General features: G+C 36.0%; 3 protein-coding genes and 1 long non-coding RNA gene across 6 annotated transcripts; 3 read left to right on the top strand and 1 right to left on the bottom strand.

Annotated features, from left to right (window-relative positions):
• Window positions 1–6538: 6538 nt before the first annotated feature.
• LOC117133720 lies at window positions 6539–7883 on the bottom strand. The gene is made up of 2 exons (XR_004457702.1): window positions 6939–7883; window positions 6539–6893 (listed from the first exon to the last, which is right to left on the bottom strand). It is a non-coding gene; the product is annotated as an uncharacterized LOC117133720 (long non-coding RNA).
• A 240-nt stretch (window positions 7884–8123) lies between these two features.
• LOC103866906 (phosphatidylinositol transfer protein 3) lies at window positions 8124–10460 on the top strand. 3 transcript variants are annotated; one of them, XM_033290544.1, is made up of 7 exons: window positions 8293–8385; window positions 8731–8737; window positions 8909–9003; window positions 9110–9286; window positions 9361–9459; window positions 9546–9791; window positions 9878–10460. In XM_033290544.1, the coding sequence occupies exons 3-7, from the start codon at window positions 8947–8949 to the stop codon at window positions 10169–10171; spliced, it is 873 nt and encodes a 290-aa protein (XP_033146435.1). In that variant the 5' UTR covers window positions 8293–8385; window positions 8731–8737; window positions 8909–8946; the 3' UTR covers window positions 10172–10460. The 3 variants fall into 3 exon arrangements, with proteins under 3 accessions (XP_009143191.1, XP_033146430.1, XP_033146435.1); XM_009144943.3 differs by lacking the exons at window positions 8293–8385; window positions 8731–8737 and adding an exon at window positions 8124–8244 and having other exon boundaries at window positions 8922–9003; XM_033290539.1 differs by lacking the exons at window positions 8293–8385; window positions 8731–8737 and adding an exon at window positions 8174–8250 and having other exon boundaries at window positions 8908–9003.
• A 372-nt stretch (window positions 10461–10832) lies between these two features.
• Window positions 10833–17838, top strand: LOC103866996 (GATA transcription factor 19). Its single transcript, XM_009145055.3, has 2 exons — window positions 10833–14651; window positions 14960–17838. The coding sequence occupies exons 1-2, from the start codon at window positions 14346–14348 to the stop codon at window positions 15323–15325; spliced, it is 672 nt and encodes a 223-aa protein (XP_009143303.1). The 5' UTR covers window positions 10833–14345; the 3' UTR covers window positions 15326–17838.
• Window positions 17819–20652, top strand: LOC103867095 (monoacylglycerol lipase ABHD6). Its single transcript, XM_009145164.3, has 4 exons — window positions 17819–18519; window positions 19791–19880; window positions 20112–20179; window positions 20280–20652. Exons 1-4 carry the CDS (start codon window positions 17869–17871, stop codon window positions 20416–20418), a joined length of 948 nt encoding a protein of 315 aa, XP_009143412.1. The 5' UTR covers window positions 17819–17868; the 3' UTR covers window positions 20419–20652.
• The last annotated feature ends 220 nt before the right edge of the window (window positions 20653–20872 follow it).

The raw sequence follows: 20872 nt of genomic DNA on the forward strand, positions 1-20872 counted from the left end.
ACTTTCTTGGTCAGGCAAAATTAGAAAAATAAATTAAAAATACAAAAATATGGAAAATCCGTGATGTAAATCGCCTGGAAATTTCAGACTTTTTCCCCAATAAAGTAAAGGAAACCACCCTAAAGTAAACGTGATTAGGAGGTCTGACAATGAAATCCAACAACCCATATTAGCTGTCCAATTTCCTTTAATTAATTTTAATTTTGTCTTTATTTTAGTAAAACAACCGCCTCTCATTAAAAACACCCCTAAATACGTACCCCACATAAACCGTTGATCTTATATCCCATAATGTAATCTCGTCCGTCCATTACTCCTAACACTGTGTATAAAAGCAACGCATTGATCTTTTCAGGATTACATACCCGCGTTTCTTATGATTCATTCAACTTCTTCGTCATCGCTTTCGCCAGATTCTCTGTGGTACGTCGATGTCTCTCCGATGCAAATCGTCGCAAATTCAGCTCTCGATCTGCAGATCTAGTATGTTAGGTTGTTAAGATATCTAGACTGAGTCTTGTGTAATCCCTGAGATATAGGAACACGTTAGGTGCACGTTAGGCACGTTCTATGAGTCTCTGCTGTATATATTCAAAGTGTAACCAAACTCAATAATCAATACAACAACAATATTCATATGGTATCAGAGCAACGATCTGATCAAACCTAAAACTCTATTTTTCTTTTTCTTTTACGCAACAATGGCGTCTCAATCTCCTGTATCAACAGCCACACCTGGCTCTGCAACTATCATTAACCCTAATGATCCTCAAAATCCTATACTCTCGGTGAACATGAGTAATGTGACTAGACTCACAGCCTCAAACTACATAACGTGGAGCTTACAAGTTTCTCTATTTCTCGATGGCTTCAACCTCAAACAATTCATCACCAACGATACTGCTCCTCCATCACCGACGGTCCAAAACAATGATCTGACTATGCCAAATCCGGCGTATTCAGCTTGGCAAAGACAAGACAAATTGCTCTTTGCGGCAATACTTGGGTCAATCTCTGTGGCCCTGCAACCTCTTGTTTCCACGGCAACAACAACACTTGAGGCGTGGACAACTCTGCAATCAACGTTTGGTCGTCCTTCCAGAGGTCACATGAAACAAATCAGAGATCAGCTGAAGAAGGGCACCAAAGGAAACCGCTCTATTGATGAGTTCCTGCAGTCAATCAAAACAAAGGCTGATCAACTAGCCTTATTAGGCAAGCCACTTGATCATGAGGATATCATCGAGTACATTCTCGATGGACTAGATGATGATTACCGTGGTGTAGCTGAACAGATCAATGGCCGAGATGTTCCTCCAACCTTTGAAGAGATACGTGACAAACTGGTCAACAGGGAAGCAGCTCTTCTTTGTGTACAACCTGCTCCTATCTTCCCCGTCTCTGCAAACGCAGTTACACACAAACCAAAGACGTCATTTCGTCCTTCGTCATCACCTCACTTTGACAATCGCCAGCAACATCACTCATATAATAACCGTCCCCAACAACAAACCTTTGGCACATACGCACCACGTGGACCCAAACCATACTTGGGAAAGTGTCAAGCTTGTGGTGTTCAGGGGCATAGCGCCCAGCGATGTTCTCAGTTTCGTCTCATTTCAGCTGATGGTTCTCAACAACACGCAGCTCAACTGTGGCAACCCAGAGCTCATGTTGCTTCTATGTATCCTTCATCAGATACACCTTCATGGCTTCTTGACAGTGGAGCTTCTCACCATCTCACCTCCGATCTCAACAACTTAGCACTTCACTCTCCTTACCAAGGCAATGAAGCTGTGACACTCGGCGATGGATCAGGCCACGCGATTACTCACACTGGTTCTACCATTCTCTCCTTGCCATCTCGATCTATTCACTTGAATAATGTCCTTTATGCTCCAAATATTGAGAAGAATCTCATGTCAGTGAGACAAACTTGTGCTGATAATAATGTTTCCATTACTTTTGATCCTTGGTCTTATCAGGTGAGGGATCTAGTCACGGGGGCGCTGCTCAAAACAGGACAAACTAGCAACGGGATGTATGAGTGGTTGGATTCTGCTCCATCTTCGATCCAAATTCAAGCTCTTTCTGCAATAAAAACCTCAATGACTGCTTGGCATTCACGCCTTGGCCATCCTGCTCTTGATCTTTTGAAACGTGTTTTGTCTCAATGTTCCTTGCCTTTTTCACATAAAATTATGCCTCCTCTGTTGTGCAACTCGTGTTCTATGAATAAAAGTCACAAACACTCTTTTGGTACAAACACTATCTCTTCATCTCGTCCTCTTGAAATTCTATATTCAGATGTTTGGACATCCCCACTGTTTTCCTTCGATGGCTACAAGTACTATCTTGTTATTGTTGATCATTTTACACGATACACTTGGCTCTTTCCTCTCAAACGAAAATCTCAGGTTCTTGATGTGTTTATTCGCTTTAAAGAGCTTGTTGAAAACAAGTTTCAAACACGCATTGTCACCTTCTATTCAGACAATGGCGGTGAGTTCCTTGCTATGAGATCCTTTCTTTCACAACATGGCATTTCACACAGAACTTCACCTCCACATACTCCTGAACACAATGGCATCTCTGAGCGAAAACATAGACATATTGTCGAAACGGGCTTAGCGCTCTTATCTCATGCTCATATGCCTTCAGAGTACTGGTCGTTTGCTTTCGCTACTGCTGTCTATCTTATAAATCGCCTTCCAAGCTCATCACTCAACTTCTCCATTCCATATGAAAAGCTTTTCGCAGAAAAAGCCAACTACTCAAAACTTCGGGTTTTTGGCTGCCTATGCTATCCTTGGCTAAGGCCATATTCTTCCCACAAACTAGACACTCGCTCTACTCCTTGCGTCTTTGTCGGTTACTCTCTATCTCAAAGTGCTTATCTCTGTTTTGATAAATCATCCTCTCGGTTATATGCTTCCCGTCATGTTGAATTCTTTGAATCTTCATTTCCATTCCAACACAAAGCTACTCCACTTCCTACTTCAACAAACGAACCAGACCTCAGTCCTCTGGTTTCTCCACTTCCCCAATCACTCACTCCTATGGCTACTGTCCAGCCTCCTGCGCCTGACACCTCATCTGCTTTGGCTCAGGACACAACATCGCCTGCACAATCACAGCAACCTCTCATCACTGCACCACCACCAAATACATCGGTCCCTGATGCTCCACCCGCCAACACACACCAAATGGTAACACGATCGAAGAATCATATCATCAAACCAAATCCACGCTTTGCTCTCCATACTGTTGCAGCTTTAGATGATGAGATTGAACCGCGCACACATATTCAGGCACTTAAAGATGCTCAATGGCGCGGCTCAATGTGTGGAGAGATGAACTCTCAAGCTGAAAATAACAGCTGGAATCTGGTACCTCGTGATCCTAGCTACAATGTAGTTGGTTGTAGATGGGTATATCGCATCAAACGAAATCAATACGGCAAACCTGAGCGCAAAAAGTCCAGATTAGTTGCCAAAGGGTTTCACCAACGACCAGGGATAGACTATTTTGAGACATTTAGTCCAGTGGTTAAGCAGCCAACAATACGTCTGATTCTTGGTCAAGCAGTGGCACGAGGTTGGGTCTTACGTCAACTTGACGTTAATAATGCTTTTCTTCAGGGTGACTTGCAGGAAGATGTGTACATGGAGCAGCCACCAGGCTTTGTGGATACTGACAAACCTGATTATGTATGCAAACTTAACAAAGCTATTTATGGACTCAAGCAGGCTCCGCGCGCATGGTATAATGCTCTTCGTGACTTTCTTCTTGAGCTGGGATTCTACAACTCTGTTTCAGACACCTCTCTGTTTGTGCTTCACAAGTCTGGGATTGCAGTGTTTGTTCTAATTTATGTAGATGATATAGTCGTTACGGGTAACTCTCCTGCTCACATTCAGGCATTTATTGATCTCTTAGCTCGTCGATTTTCTATCAAAGACATGGGAGAGTTGGGCTATTTCTTGGGCATTGAAGTAACCAGAACTCAGGCCGGTCTTACGCTTACACAGACAAAGTACATCAATGATCTTCTCTATCGTACGAACATGATCACGACGAAGCCTGTTGCCACACCCATGGCTGAGCAGCCCTCCCTAACAGTTCTCTCTGGCGATCTTCTCCCTGATCCGAGTGAATACCGCTCTGTTATTGGGAGCTTACAATATCTCCAATTCACAAGGCCTGACATCGCTTTTGCTGTAAACAAACTCTCGCAGTATATGCATCAGCCTCGTACAGATCACTGGACGGCTGCCAAACGAGTTCTCCGATATCTAAGTGGCACAAAATATCTTGGTCTTCACTTCTCTGCAATCACTCCACCAACAGTTCATGCCTTCTCCGACGCAGATTGGGCCGGTGACAAAGATGACTACACTTCTACAGGAGCTTATCTTGTATACGTTGGCAAACATCTAGTTGCTTGGTCCTCTAAGAAGCAAAAGACAGTGGCTCGTTCTTCTACTGAAGCTGAATACAAATCAGTTTCTGATACAGCATCTGAAGTCCAATGGATCGTCACTCTCCTTGGTGAAATCGGACTTCCTCCATCAACAGCTCCTGTTATATATTGTGACAATGTAGGAGCAACGTTCCTCTGTGCAAACCCTGTCTTTCACTCCAGAATGAAGCATGTTGCCGTTGACTTTCACTTCATCCGGGCTCTAGTACAATCAGGTTATCTTCGCGTTTCACATGTTGCTTCCGCAGATCAGCTTGCTGATGCTCTAACAAAACCTCTATCCCGCGCCAAGTTTCGTTCAATTTCAGACAAGATTGGCCTCGCAACCCTCCGTCCATCTTGAGGGGGCATGTTAGGTTGTTAAGATATCTAGACTGAGTCTTGTGTAATCCCTGAGATATAGGAACACGTTAGGTGCACGTTAGGCACGTTCTATGAGTCTCTGCTGTATATATTCAAAGTGTAACCAAACTCAATAATCAATACAACAACAATATTCATAGATCCGGTTTAAATCGCGGCGAGAAGACGGATCGTAGCGGCTGAGATCTCCGTAGATCGGTTTATTATGCATATGGTAGCTGGATCTGATAATTGATTCGTTTAATTCGATTGAATCCCTTTGTAATATTGTTTATTTGTTAATTCCTGATTCCCAGATCTGATCTCGGCCGCGAGGTTCGTCGTATCTGTTAGTTTCGTTTGCGGTTTGATGAGGCGATGATGAATCCGATGGGGGAGCGATCAAAGAAGATGAAGAGGATGGGAGATGTGTGAATTGATATGAGTTGAGTATGATGGGATGTATGAGATGTTTGTTAGGGACGATAGAGCCTCTGATGAGGTTTGGAGTTTCTGAATTAGCATCTTTGTCATCCGACCTTTGCCATGACAGGTGCGCTTGCATGGCAGGTCACCCACAAAAATCCTTAATAATAAATAAAAATAGTTTCGTGTTGGCTGAGGGGAGTTCGCACGGGGGACTTTTTTATTTAGCCCGGGTTCTCCCCTCACCTTTTGTGTCTTGCTCTCGCTTTGACTATCACTCTCTGATATCTCAAATCACACAAAATATCTCCACCCACTATCACTCTTTGAATTGATTCGGATCATTACTATCGGATCTGGAGTCAAGCACGGGCCAACAATACTCTACGGAGAGAGCAAAGGTACTTCCAATTTTTTATTCGCATTATTAGATAATTACCGCAATTATTAATTGACATAATCGGCTTTATTTTGGCTCATGGTTAAATTAAATCATCGGTACCACTCAAAATCGATCTCCAAAAACACTGCATCGGTGTTAATTTGAACGACTTATCAATTTCGTCTACTACTAGGTTTTACAGTGTACTGTCTTTCTCAATTGCAATCAGATTTATATGCTTCATATCGACATACTTAGCATTAGTTTTGATAATTTGTATCCATTTTTTATATTGCAACTTGAAAGAATATTAAAATAGTCATTGTTTTGTACCATATTGTAATCATATTGTACTGTAGAGTTGCAAATGGCTTTGAGGATTTTTGAAGGAGAAATACACTTATGAGCTATCAAGATAGTGTTTTGTATGTTGTTGCATACGGCTTCTGTTTCTTTTACTGAGAGTTAAACCCTTGAATTGTATGCGGTAGTTACAGTGTTTGCATTAAACTTCTGATGTTATAATCGGATGTTGTTCTGTAATTATATTCTGTTTCTATTTATACATTGATTTTAATGTGATTATTTAATAATTCATAAATAAAAATTGTTAAATGTTAAAGCAGGCTTTAAATCTTGATCCATATCTAATTTGATAATGGACTTTTCTTTGTTGTGCATAGGACTCTTTTGCGGTTCGGTTTTTGCTTCCACGGGGTGAAAGTTTGAAAAGCCCATGTGCCTTAATCACGCGGGAAAGGTTTGTATTAGTAGATCTGTAAGCTCAAAATGGTAGAGCTCTCGTTATGAGAGGTTGGTGGTTCGAATCCACCCAGATCTGTCCGTCTTCCTCACCCTTTTTTAGATTTAACTGATTTTGAATTTCAATTGTTATGATCTTCTGCATTGGCATTTGGCGATGTATACTTTTCTTTTGGAACTCCCAAATAATCATCAACATGGGTTATACTTATATGTATGTGTTTGTTTTTTTTTTTTGACAACATGTATGTGTTTGCTTTTTGATGAAAATAATATAAAGCGCATAGATAAAAAATTAAATGGGAAGGAGTAAAATTCATAGATTATATACCGTAGGATGTGTTCAAAAAAACAAAAACAAAATATACTTTAGGATTTAAGTGGAGATGGAAAATGATTGTGATGGATCAAAATTGTTTACTACGAAAGCAGTAACTAATCCAAATTTTCATTCTCGAACGTTTTCTAGTGTTATCAGTTACTCAGTTAAACCACTATCTATTAAAACGTAGAGATTAGCTGTACCTGTAACCAAACCCATACATAATTTGGAATGTTATAGCTTGAGTTTATTTTCTTGTTGATGCTGTTACTTCAGTTTCCTTACCTCTGGTTGTATTTGGTGGTGGTGTTGGGATAACAATGTTACACATTAATTGGCTTATGGGGTGACAATGAATGCTAAAGTTTCGGTATGGCAACGACAAGAACTGATGGGGTATCTGCCCAACTAATACCTTGAGCTTCATTAATTGAAGAGCTGTTTTTTTCCGATTATAAATAATGATGATCGAGCTGTGATGACCAAACTCCATTAATGTATAACTTCTCTCTCCGATAATTTTGCTCTTATGTAACTTAAGTGGTTTGTCACTGTGTCTTGATTTTGAACCTTTCTAAAATTACATCTCGTGTTTGCTTCTATTGTTTTCAAGTCCATCTTGAGTAAGATAGTTCCGTGGGTTTCAAGACATATAACTGTGCCTGTCAATATGTCTTGGTCTCTTCAAAATGAATTTATCGTTTGTGTTGAGCAGATTCAAAGTTTGATTATTAACAAAAAACTGGTGATAAATTCTCTATATCAATATCGGGCTTCTTTGCTCTTAGAGGTAACATATATATACAGAAAAATACGTTTAGGGTTAGATCCAAACTAACTACACACAAGTACTTACAGCGATGCGTGTCATGTGTTATTACAGTCCTGGAGTAGTCTTTGCGGGACTCATCTCAGTTTAAAAGGCATCGTATTATTCAGAAATGTAGTTGGGAATGTTGTATGTCTTTTCTTCTGTGATGGTCTCAGCCAAAACTACTCCAAAACTGTAGACATCGTCGCATCGAAGTATAGCGAGTCCAAACAATCTAATAATGTTCTGTACTAGTGTTGTTAAGTTTTCCGAGTCTACACCAACCACTTCTGAATTTGTCACCAAGGTAAAACTTTGTAAATTTATTACTGAACCATTTTTTGTTAAAACGTGAAATAGGGTTAGGATTTTGCAAATGTATCAATATCATCATCGTATCTGTATTACTGCACTTTTTTCATCTAAACTACCAAACGCCAAAGTTGATAATTAATTATATAAAAATAAATACTAAAATAGTATTTACTATTGACCAACCAATGGGCCTTTCACATAAACATGTATGGCCCAGTGTTTGAATACAAATTTATTAATTTTACTTTCCACATAAATTAGTTAATGTCTGCAAAATCATCTTTCCCACGTTTCTAGCCTTTTAGTCCTTTAAAAGTGGGAATGATACTAGCGTGACAACCAAAACTGATCCTTCTCTCTTTCTCTCTAGATCACTCATACAAAGAGATCCATATTATCAGGTTAGATTCTCTTTACATTTACCACTTACGAACTTATATTTTCATTTCGTTTGTCTAAAAATCAAGTTTCTTGATCGTATGTACGTGTTATTCGATCGATTTGATCAAGGCTTCTGTTGTTTTCAAGACTATCTCGACGACTAAACTTCATTAATTTCATTTATTTATTTATTATATAAATTAACTTTTTAGTTGATATTTACTGAATTTTGCAAATAGATGTTATTCACCGCCGTTTATTAGAATTTTGAAAAGAAAACAACTTTAATGGTGGAGTTTTTATTATAACAGATTTAGCTCTAATGTCAATGTTAACTATTCATGAAAGTTCTTTTGCAAAAAAAAAAAAAAAACCATTCATGAAATTTGTAATAGATGCTTTGAATTATATACGTTTCTAGAAGGACTTTGTAATAGATGCTTTGAATTATATCCGTTTCCAGAAGGACTTTATTTTTTTTTCTAGAGAATTTTCATATACAGTATGTTTGAAGAAGATTCAAACTTAGATTATTGACAAACTGTTCACCTCTTTGTAAGATCTCCATGTTGTATAAAGCTTAGATTTATGTTCCATTAATTATCTATTAATAGTCGATCAAATTTACTATAGCTGATTCTTGAATCTAAAATAACTCCTATCGGATTAAAACTGCTTATTCTTGCTGTCAACTTAGAGCTAAAGGATTGTTAATATCAAACATGTTTAAGAGAAAGAATGCTCACCAACTTGATGACGATTCTCAGCAAGATAACAAGGTACAGTGGTACACGAAGCTTTTCTCTCTTTCTTTTTTTCACTATGTGGGGAGCATTAATATAAAATACCAAAGTATTACTAAATATAACCTCTCCAAACATTCAGGTTAGCAAATTGAGATCTGCGTTAGGACCGCTCTCGGGACATAGTTTAGTTTTCTGCTCTGATGCTTCCTTGAGGAGATATTTGGATGCTCGTAATTGGAATGTCGAAAAAGCCAAGAAAATGATTGAGGAGACTCTTAAGTGGAGATCAACATACAAACCTCACGAGATCCGTTGGGTAAATTTAACTTACTTACCGGATTTTTTGTATCTTTTTCCGCTTTGAATCATCTCTTTTCTTCTTCTCTCCAGCATCAAGTAGCTCATGAAGGTGAGACCGGTAAAGTTTCAAGAGCTAGTTTTCATGATCGACAAGGTAGAGTAGTGCTTATAATGAGACCTACAATGCAGGTACGTAAGCGTTTTTCACATAATATTTCTCTAATTTTAAAAATATTTTCTAAGTTTTAAAAACTCAATTAATATTTATAAAACAGAACTCAACATCAGCAGAAGGTAATATCAGGCATTTGGTTTATCTTCTTGAAAATGCAATCCTCAATCTTCCAAGGGGACAAGAACAAATGTCTTGGCTCATCGATTTCACTGGTTGGTCTATGGCCGCTAATGTCCCTATGAAAACGACACGGGACATTGTCTACATTCTCCAGAATCATTACCCTGAGAGACTCGGTATGGCCTTTCTCTATAATCCACCAAGACTATTCCAAGCAGGCTACAAGGTAACATAGTCATTAAACAAACTCATTATCAAAATGTCACTTTTTTTTTAAAGAGCCATTCATTTTACCTACTCTTCTCCATGTAGGCTATTAAGTTCTTCTTGGACCCACGCACAGCTCAAAAGGTCAAATTTGTGTACCCAAAAGACAAAACAAGTGATGAACTGATGAAATCACATTTTGATGTTGAGAATCTCCCCAAGGAGTTTGGAGGCAAAGCAACACTAGCGTATGATCATGAGGAGTTTTCAAGACAAATGTATGAAGACGATGTCAAAACCGCAAAGTACTGGGGATTAGAGGATACGGAACCAAACGGCTTCCATGCAGCTGATGTTGTTTCTGAGCCGGCCACTTCTCTTGCATCAGCAGCTAGCTGAGAGTTGAATACATATGTATGTATAACGCAGAAAGAAGAAGACACAAGATAAGAAAAATAAAGGTTTAATTATTCTCATTATAGCTAATAAGGTTCCTCCAAAGTCCTTGCTCTTTTGAAAATTAAGTAGTGAGCCAAATAGCAGAAATTTCTTGTCATAAAAGTTTATGTATGTGTTAGTCTAGAGAATGTTACCTTGTGTAATTGTTCGAAAGACACTTGGTATAAAAATGTACCTCTATCTTGTTCTCAACATTCTGGACAGTCCTGAAAGCCTTTTTGCTAGAGCTGATGGATAAGCCAATATTTGTAAAGTGGTTCTCTATGTCAAGAACTGACAAGCCTTGTTTCAAAACCGTATCAACAATGGAAAATCTCTTGCTGGCCTTTATGGCATTCTCTCTGATATCAGTTCTCTTGCTTTTTCTTTTGATTCTATCACTTTCAACTGGATCTCCCGTGAGAGAAATACAGTTGCAGACTGTTTAGCAAAACAGGTCAAAGATGTTGAACTCGCCATTATGGCCTCACCTAATGGCCTCACCTAATGGCCTCACCTAACTTCGGTTAAGGTTTTTAATGGAAGTGTGTTTCAAAAAAAAAAAAAACAGTGGTCCATTTACAACTAATGAAGTAGTTTAAAGCGGATTTCTAATTTCAAATATTATTTTAAAATCGCAAATAAAATTTGTTAAGCTTTAGACTGAAAGCATATAGTTATACTCATTTCAAAATTTAAAAATATTTTATTGTTTTATTAGATGATTTTTTGTTGGTTACTAAAAAATCATGCGAGGTAATTTATGTTCTTAAAGTAAAAATAGATTTAGCTAATATAAAATATTTTATTTTAAATGATTATTAGTAAGTGAAATGACATATATGGTCGAGTAATCTAAAGGGACAATCGGTAAAACGACACAACACAGGCATTATATTCAAAGAAAAAAGACATTCCAGTTGGATCTTGTTGCCTTTGATGTATAAAATATTTTTTTCTCTTTCATTCTTTCTTTCTTTCATCTTTGGATACGGTACGGCCTAAAGAAAAGCTCACGTTAGCTTTGCTAAATCTGTAACTAAACCACGTTATATCATACCTTGTATTTGGTTATTAATTAATTTTTGCTTGTATGCACAACCTTGGCACATGATTTTATATATAGGAAGCAACGTGCTTTACTAAATCACTTACTTATAAAATAAATTCAAATGGAGGTTATAGATTAGAAGTCACGTGAGTTGAGAGACATGACAATTACAAAGTCGAACACATAGTGTCTTGGGTTAATCGTTAGGTTTTATGTGTCATGAATCAAAGTGTTAAGTTATGTGTATTTGAGAAAGAAGCATCTTTGGGAAAGCGGTGTGGTCGTCTTAATTGAACAAAATAACACCAATCTCAAGACCGATCTGATTCCTTTGTTCGATCTCTCTCTAGGCTCTATTCCTGATGTTTCATCTTAATATTCATAGTGTCATACCCTTTCTGGTCACACATATTTTTGTCTGTTCATGTTTGGCGGTACACGCCCTCAAAGAAGATTATTGTATTTATCGTGATGTGAAACTCAATTGATTGTTTTCGTTAAACTATAAACTCACTGGATGGTCAATAACAAATACTATAAGTTGATGACACTGCATTTATGTTCAAAGTTTCACATCGTAAATAAGTTGTAGAATAAAGATAATATACTACGGATATGATTCAGTTTTTATTTATTGAGTACCTTTCTTTCCGATTAAAAGAAAATGAAAATCTGTATAACTTAATATGTTATGTTGAACCAAAATCGACATAACATTAGAAATTGGTTTCGCGAAGTACCCGAGATCCGGCTACAAACGTATTATGGGGAGTGTGTTAATAATCATAATTATGATCACCACAAATAAGATGTTTTTAATTAATAAAATACGATAAAATAAAATGTCAATTTAAAACTAAAAAATGGCAGTTCAAAATCTTACTTGAGAATCTGATTTTGTTTATCGGTAATGAGTCTACTTACCCTTTTGATTTAATCTGTTTTCCACTTAGATCAAACTCAGCTGTTTTGCGTTTTGTAGAGCTATATATTCTCTATATTACTTTTTACTTTGTGCAAAACAAAAAAACAACAAGATGGATCTGTTAGTAACGTAATTACTTCGTGATTTGATCCAACTAAAAAAAAAAGATAAGCAATGAAGAATATAAGATCTTTTATAGAGCTACATAGTGTATTCATTTGAAGGGTTCATTCTCTTTGTAACCTTTTATTTTATAATTTTATATTTGAGTTGGAGGTTGCTTCTTTGACTAACCAATAAATCTATCTCTCGCCAAGCTAAAGAAAGAACACAATGTTATTGCTTTTAAAATCATTGTAAAGTATCTCACTTGGGTCACCTTTACCTTTATCCCTTTAATATGTCACTTCTAACTCGAGCATTGGCTAGTTTTATTCGTTAGCTCCTTAAAAGTACCGACCTTGGCGATTAAGATTTCTCATGCATTTCCCACAATCGTGACAACGTTAATGTTTAAATGCATACAAAGTTCGCAACGACTGAAGTACGCGTGAGTATTTAGTTTAACATTCATTGGTTGTAATTGTAAATACTATCTTTTGAGTGAAATTTCAACACTCTTCTTTTCTGTTAAAAAAGGTTAATAAAATTAAATACTATCTCGACAGTGTTTCTATAGTGGTAAAAGACCAGCTGATTCATATTCTGAATTTCACTTTTGTTTTGAAATTCATGACATTTCATCTAAGATTACATTAGAAATTAGTGTTACATGCATATAGAGAAGATGTCGCTATATTTTTGAATGTGGAATTTAAAAGACCTTTTCTGAACGACATAAATTAGAATGAACATGTCCCTTCGGGGACATCCGATAAAAATTAAAATTAGAATGAACGAGTCATATTATATCACATATTAGAATGCGTGATACTTGAACATAATTTAGTGCGGTGAACGTTATAATCACAAGGACATAAAAGTCTCATGCAAAAACTGAGAGTATAACACGTCGACGCGGTGAAGCAAGCGACGACGTGTGGAAGAAGGGGACTGAGAGATTCGGGTTTGGAGATGATCGTGATCGGAGAAGAGACCAGATCCTTTGAAGACCGTGACATCCCAAGTCACGTGGTCCTCTTTTTTCTACATTCTCTATCTCTCTCCCTCCACTTTGTCTGCAGATTGAACTTGTCATTATTATTACTTACTTTTTAATTGTTAACAATCTCTTTTTATTAATTAATTATAATACTGTAGTTTGCTTAGGAGTGTGAAACAATTTCGTCCATACAAAAAGTATTGTTTTAGAGTGAAATATATCTAAACAACACTGAAAATATTGTGATCTACTTGCTGACTTAATAATAGCATATTTGTATATACATTTAAAAAAAATCAGTGTTAAGAGTGGGAAAACAATATCGTTAATGAAACAAAATGAATACGGAACGGTGAAAAGATATCAGAATTGTTTTCGCTACGTTTAATGATGTACAGTTTTATAGATTAAGTTATTTTTGTATACATTCTAACAAATCACGTTGGAATGCAATAAAATTGTACAAGTATTCAAATATAAAATTGACTTAAATAAACGGAATAATAATAATAGAACATGTAAATCAAAATCAATTACTAATCGCAAAAAGCTCACTATTCTTAAATTATTAGAGTTATTTATTTGGAATACTATCCAGAAAATTGTAATCCCATGGAAATATATAACGTATGTAACATCAACAAAAGTCTTTTATTAGAACTGAACCAAGGACCCAACACATATTTAAATATTCATTTGTAACATCTTTTTTAGACAAATTAAAGGAGCATATATATATACTCATCTAAATTAATCTAAAGAAGAAGAAAGAATTCAATATGGATTGAGTCATACATTACATACATAACACCGGGACCAAATTTTGGTCTTTTTGTCGAGTACTTACGTACCAAAGTTCTATAAATACTCACTCCTGTCTCCACTTCACAACAGCAACGTGGACTCCTTTGTATTTAGCTGAGTACTCTTTCACCGTTTCCTTAATTAGAATCACCATACGAAACACACACACACACACACACACACACACACACACACACCTCCTTTTCATCTCTCGAAACACGATTTTCCTTAAAATCATTTACCTACGTAAGTGATGGGTTTGTCAATGTTCTTCTCCTCTGAAAATGATGTCATCCATCATCACTCCTCGCCTTATGCTTCTGTTGACTGCACTCTCTCCCTTGGAACTCCCTCCACTCGCCTCTGCAACGACGACGATGACCGTAGATTCTCTACTCATACTTCGAACAATATCTCCAACGCCTTAGGCTCATGGGACTTCTCGCACGGTGGCAAGAAAGCCGGTGAAGGCGGCGGAAACAACTTAGTCGCTCGCCGATGCGCTAACTGTGATACCACTTCTACTCCTCTTTGGAGAAACGGTCCAAGTGGTCCCAAGGTATATAACATGTAGCCATTGCACACTAATCGTTACAAACCATATACTATTAGTCTATTTTATTTTTCGGCTTATCCAAACTTTTAGATCCATTATTTATTTCGACCAAATATAAGTATAAATCAATGAAGTCATCTTGTGAATATTGAAACTCGAGATGGCAACTTTAAATACCACTCCTTAAAAACAGCATCCTATAATATACCATTACCACTTTTGTTCGATATTACACTACCGACTATTAGTCCATTTTGTAGCTTATTAAAATATATCGATTATTATAACTTTATCATTTTTAATTTGGTCAGTCACTGTGCAATGCGTGTGGAATCCGATTCAAGAAGGAAGAAAGACGTGCGTCGGCAGCCGGAAACTCTACTTCCGGTGGAGGACTAACGGCTTTTGGTGTTCCGGCATCGGATCATCACGGAGGTGCAGATTACTATTATAATAACAACAGTAATAATAATCATTATTATGCATCATCGTCGCCTTGGACTCACCACCAACAGCAAAATACGCAAAGAGTTCCTTATTACTCGCCGGCTAACAACAACGAATATTCTTTCGTTGATGACGTCAGAGAGAGCCATGATATCACGACCGATCCCTTCTTGTCTTGGAGGCTTAACGTTGCCGACCGGACCAGACTTGTCCATGATTGTACGATGTGATGAGTTATGACCGTTTCATATCTTTTCCCCATAAGAGTTTTGGCCTTGGATACCTTTTAGCCGAAACAAAAAAAGGAGAAAGTCTTAAATTTTAATTTTATTTTCTTTACATATATATTTTATTTTATAGTCTTTGTGTAAGTTTTTAAAAATAAAATTTCGTATGAAGCTACTTGTGTTTTCTTTTCATGACTTTTTGAATATTCTCTCGGGTAATCAACTAATGATACGTATACTCAGGTACTTTTTAACCTTTTTCTCATGTGTGCCTACTTTGACCGTGATTCCAGATTTGTGATTTTCACCATGTTATTCATATCTTCCTTTGATTTTTTTGCACGTATTATATTAAGCGTTTAATCTTGAAAAAATATATCTGCTGACTGCATGGTGGACAAGCTGAATGTTTGTCGTATTATGGCCCTAATTGTCTTGGAATTTTGCCATGAATTTGGCTACTTCTCTCAGTCTCTGTATAACACTGTTGTTCCACTCCATGTGAAGAATATTTATCCTTTTCATAACGCCTTTCACTCTCATATAAAAGCTTTATTTCAATTTGATTTGTAGATATTTAAACGCCAGAACAAAAATCGATTTGAATTGTCTAGATATTTCCAGGGACGTAGAATAATGACTTTTCTGCATTCCTAACATTTAAACGGCAGAACAAATTATCGGACTTGAAGATGTTCATGTTTCCAGGAATGTAGAACAAGAAGACTTATCAGTTATAATATTTTTAAGTTTTCCTAGAGATAATCAAAAATATAACATCATGTATATTTCTTTCTCAGACGATCGAGTTCTAAAGTAAATAAAAATTTTGTATTAAAAATTTGATCAAATGGTACCTCATTTTTATGATATCTGATGTACTACAATATGTCAATTACATACCAAAACATTTGTCAAATTCGTTTAAAAATATAGAATAAAATTTTGTATAAAAAGGTAAGATTTTATAATATTCCGCTCTTCATTTTTGTTTATCACGGATATAGTAAAATGTTTAATGTTTTACATGTTAGTGTTAAGAATATAACAGAAAATAAATTGTGCTTTATATTCGGTTTAAGCCCATTTAATTTTTACCTCATTCAAAGTCGGGAGAAAATTCATAAGTTAATTAACGTAATTTGGAAGATTAGAATGGACAATTTAACGCTCATCCGAACAATCAACAATGACTTGCAGGCTAAAGAAATCTACGGAATCGTCCATGACATCCAAAAGATCGCCTCTCGATATCTCTTTCTCGCATTTCAATCTCAAAAACAATGTTGAGGCCGATTTGTTGGCTAAACATACCCTAGCGGCAGTCTCTATTATAAGTTTATTTATGGGTTAAACTTGGGTCGGAAGTTCTTTCAATTTATTGAATATGTTTGTTCCAAAAAAAAGAATGGACCACCACCAATGCCATATTCTATGCATACCTTCTTTTTTTTGGGTCAAATTCTATGCATACCTACGTTTGTTTACCAAAGACGAACAAAGAAAAGTATACCAAAGACAAATTTTTATGCTTACTATAATGTTTGAAAATCATAAATATAATACTTATACGGTACGCAATATTTCTATACGAGGAAATAAAATTTTTCAATATAACGCGGAAGTAGGAAATGCAGGTTGTCTAAACTACTACATGAAAAGTAAAATGGACCCCATCCACCGGTTCCCCGTCTAACTGTAATTAATTAGGTCTGCTACTCCAACCAAAAAAAAACAATTACCCTAAAATGGCCATGGCCTTTGACCAATACTTAAATTTCTTACATCAATCAAACCCCGATCACTAAGACAGACCCTACCAAAGAGGGGGAATAAGAGGGAGTATATTTCACCTTGTCTTTTTCTTCTGATTGGTAGGGGATAACGGCTAGTTGTGGGTACCAGAAATGAAAGAACTTCTGCCTCACTTTGTTGTTAAACCTGAACCCACACCTAAGAATCCTACAAATACAGGAGACGGTCAAAATATATGATTTACTAGAAAGTGAATTTCTATATTTTTTTCCCAAAAAGCACCGATGCATTTTTTTAATTTTTTTAGCATCCATGCATTTATTTTGTTCTTTTCATGTAAATTTATTCAGCCTTTTAAATTAAATTAAAAAAAAACATATATTTCTGTATAATAGTTTGAAATTTCAGAAAGCATAATGTATTATCGTGACAAATATATATTCTCTAACTAGAATTGACTAATGAATCACCATGATTGTATTAATATTTTATTAAACGTGATTTTTTAAATAAAATTTTAAACATGAATTAGTCATTTGATCAACTTGACAATCTTAATTTCTAGAAGTATTCTTCTACTTAGAGGAGTGGATAAAGGAAAATTAGATAACCAAGATAACAACCTAACACCAAACACATTAAAATAAATTCCAAACCCAATTTCACAAGTTGTGTTAAACACACACACACGCACACGAAAAACAGAGCTTATATAATGTTGCTTCCCAGTTGATCCTTCTGAAATCACTCATCTCTCCACAAATAAAAAAAGAGAGCCAAAAAGTAGCACAATGGTGAACTGGGTCGAGGCACAAAAGCCATTGCTAAACGGTCTCATGAAAATGGCTGGTGTCATTCCCTACACTTTAGAGATCGAACCAGGTACAAAGATGAACTTTTGGGTTCCTAAAGAAACCCTAAAGAAGAAATCCCGTACTGGGAAACCAGCTAAACCGGATAAACCAACCAAACCGGTGGTCTTGTTAATCCACGGCTTCGCAGCTGAAGGAATTGTAACGTGGCAGTTTCAAGTCGGTGCATTATCCAAGAAGTACTCGGTTTACATACCGGACCTCCTCTTTTTCGGTGGTTCCTCCTCCGATAACTCTGACCGGTCTCCGGCGTTTCAAGCCAACTGTTTGGTCAAGGGGCTCCGTATCCTCGGCGTGGATAAATTTGTCCCCGTAGGGTTTAGCTACGGTGGCATGGTGGCTTTCAAGATTGCCGAGGCTTACCCGGAGATGGTTAGAGCAATGGTTGTGTCCGGTTCGATACTCGCGATGACCGACTCCATTAGTGAGTCGAGCTTGAACCGGTTAGGGTTTAGTTCTTCCAAGGAACTCTTGTTACCGACTTCGGTTAAGGAACTTAAGGCTCTCTTCACCATTGCCGTGCATAAGCCCTTGTGGTTTCCTAAACGATTGTTCAAAGACTTCATTGAGGTACTTAATTTAGTGCCTAAAGTTGATTTACTTATGTTATCTGTTTAGTGAAAATAATTATGGAACAAGACTAATATTACATATCAGGATTTCGGCTCGAGAAGATTAAGTGATTCGGACCAGAACCTGATATTCAAAAAAAAAAAATAATAATAATAGTTTTCTTATAAGTTATACCGATATTCTGTGGAGTAAAATATGATATTTCACTTTGTAGATTTTTAGCAGATATATTTCTATGCGAAAATGTAAGCTATATTTTGGCCTTTTCGTTTCTGTGATTCTAACAAGATTTAATGACCAACATTTTAAAAGAATGTATTTCCATTGTTGTAGTTAGTTATAATTGTCTGGTACTTAGCTATGAGATTTCATTCATTTTTAAAGGAATGTTCCACCATTTCACATTGATGAGACATGTTTTTCAGTTATGAATTAATATGTTCCAGTGTCCTGAAATTCTTCTATATCATTTTAAGAACTAATTTTGCCTCAGAATAATGCCTAGGATGGTTGATATAAAACATAATAACAAAAATTTTAAAATATTATACGTTAATATATTCATATGTATCACATTCTTTATTATGTGATTTTAAGAGTTAGGTGGGCCTCGCTAAGTATACTGCTTCTTTGTATACCTTTTTTTTTGTCAATATCCGAACTTGATAACTAAACAATTTTGGATAATTTTGCTAACACAAGTTTAAAAATTTGTCCCTCTTCTAATTAACATAGAAATTTATGCTTATACATTAATTATTCTTACTGCACCTACAGGTTTCAGAAAAAATAATAATATTTATTGTTAAGTATCATTCACTAATTTTATTTTCAGTAGTAGTTAATTTTTTTTTTTTTGTAAAGGCATTCAGAGTAGCTAGTTTTTCTCATGTTGTTTTCTATCCTTCTGTTTGAACTTGACACTACGCGCTCTAATTTGTTCACCTAACATTTTATAAAATGAAATGACAAAAACAGATTATTGATATATGGCAGGCTATATAAAACAGAATATATGATATGGTAGTTTAGATATAATTTGTTCAACTACTCTTAACTAACTCCCGTTGGGTGACTAAGATCTATATATGTTTCTACCAATGATTATTGTTTTAGTTAGCTAAAACTACTATCGTTTATTTTCTTAATTATTATAGGAAAAATGTTGAAAAAGAAACATTTTTCAGGTGTTTAAAAAAAAAAGAGCCATTTTCAGTAATTTGAATGTATGTGCTCAGAAATTTTATTTTTATTGGTGAAATTGGTAGGTGATGTTCAACAACAGGAAAGAAAGAGCTGAGTTATTAGAAGCTGTTGAAGTCAGCAACAAGGATGTGACAGTCCCTCATTTCCCATGGGTACGTATAAAAATGTTTTCAAATCCGTTTATGTTTACATACATGTGGGATATTAATGCCTATCAAATTAATTACATTGCAACAACATCTGTAAATCGTATAACTCTTACTATAGTTGAAAAAATCTGAGTGCAATATATTGGTTCTAGATTCTAGCTACGAAATTGTATCACAGATCCATAAAACAAAATTATTTAGGGTTGATCTATTATTTTTTGTGTATGCATGCAGAAAATACATTTATTGTGGGGTGAAAGTGATCAAATCTTTGACTTCGAGTTAGCTAAAAACATGAAAACGTAAGTTCGAAGACTATCCATAACAATTAGTCATCTTTTCTACCATTTGAAATGCTTGATCTGTATTGCTCCTAATCTTTGGCGTTGTTGGTATTTCCAGACAATTAGGTGAGAACACAACAATAGAAAGCATAAAGAAGGCAGGTCATTTGGTGCAACTGGAAAGGCCTTGTGTTTACAATAGGCGCCTCAAAAAGTTTCTTGCATCCGTTCATTCTGAAGAAAAACTCATTCAATAAACACATCTTAGAATGTTATTAAGTTAGACTTAATCTTGATATATATATATATATATATATATATATGCAATCTTTATCTCAAAAGTGAATAATCATTTGGTTTGGTTTGTTTGATTTTGTTTTTGTTTTTTGTTACGATCAATATATGTAATATTTGGTGGAATTCGAGCCAGATTTTGTAAAGATTATTATCAAAATAATTAATCTTTATAACTAAAACATACATACAATCAATTTAGTTTTGTACTTGTTATTGTACCTATCATTGTTACATAAACCGTAAGCTGGAGGGCCAGGCATGGAATTTAATACCGTCGTGATAATATTAGGTACAAAGAGTATGCAGACTAGATGGGTGACTTTAAGGAGAAGATATGGGATCAAGAGATAGTCTCGGTAGCAGTTGGATCATCCACGCCCACGGGGCCATCTCATATATTTATGAAAATCCCAA

The sequence above is a fragment of the Brassica rapa genome, chromosome A01 (genome assembly GCF_000309985.2).
Source record: "Brassica rapa cultivar Chiifu-401-42 chromosome A01, CAAS_Brap_v3.01, whole genome shotgun sequence".
NCBI classification, from domain to species: Eukaryota; Viridiplantae; Streptophyta; class Magnoliopsida; order Brassicales; family Brassicaceae; genus Brassica; species Brassica rapa.

Excerpts from the sequence above, each read along its gene's own strand:
- LOC103866996 (XM_009145055.3), top strand. The coding sequence starts at position 14,346 with ATGGGTTTGTCAATGTTCTTCTCCTCTGAAAATGATGTCATCCATCAT. Across the intron at positions 14,652-14,959 it reads ACGGTCCAAGTGGTCCCAAG|TCACTGTGCAATGCGTGTGG; the intron begins GTATATAACATG and ends TAATTTGGTCAG.
- LOC103867095 (XM_009145164.3), top strand. The coding sequence starts at position 17,869 with ATGGTGAACTGGGTCGAGGCACAAAAGCCATTGCTAAACGGTCTCATG. Across the intron at positions 18,520-19,790 it reads TGTTCAAAGACTTCATTGAG|GTGATGTTCAACAACAGGAA; the intron begins GTACTTAATTTA and ends TGAAATTGGTAG. Across the intron at positions 20,180-20,279 it reads TTAGCTAAAAACATGAAAAC|ACAATTAGGTGAGAACACAA; the intron begins GTAAGTTCGAAG and ends TGGTATTTCCAG.
- LOC103866906 (XM_009144943.3), top strand. The coding sequence starts at position 8,947 with ATGTTTAAGAGAAAGAATGCTCACCAACTTGATGACGATTCTCAGCAA. Across the intron at positions 9,287-9,360 it reads AACCTCACGAGATCCGTTGG|CATCAAGTAGCTCATGAAGG; the intron begins GTAAATTTAACT and ends TCTTCTCTCCAG. Across the intron at positions 9,460-9,545 it reads TAATGAGACCTACAATGCAG|AACTCAACATCAGCAGAAGG; the intron begins GTACGTAAGCGT and ends TTTATAAAACAG.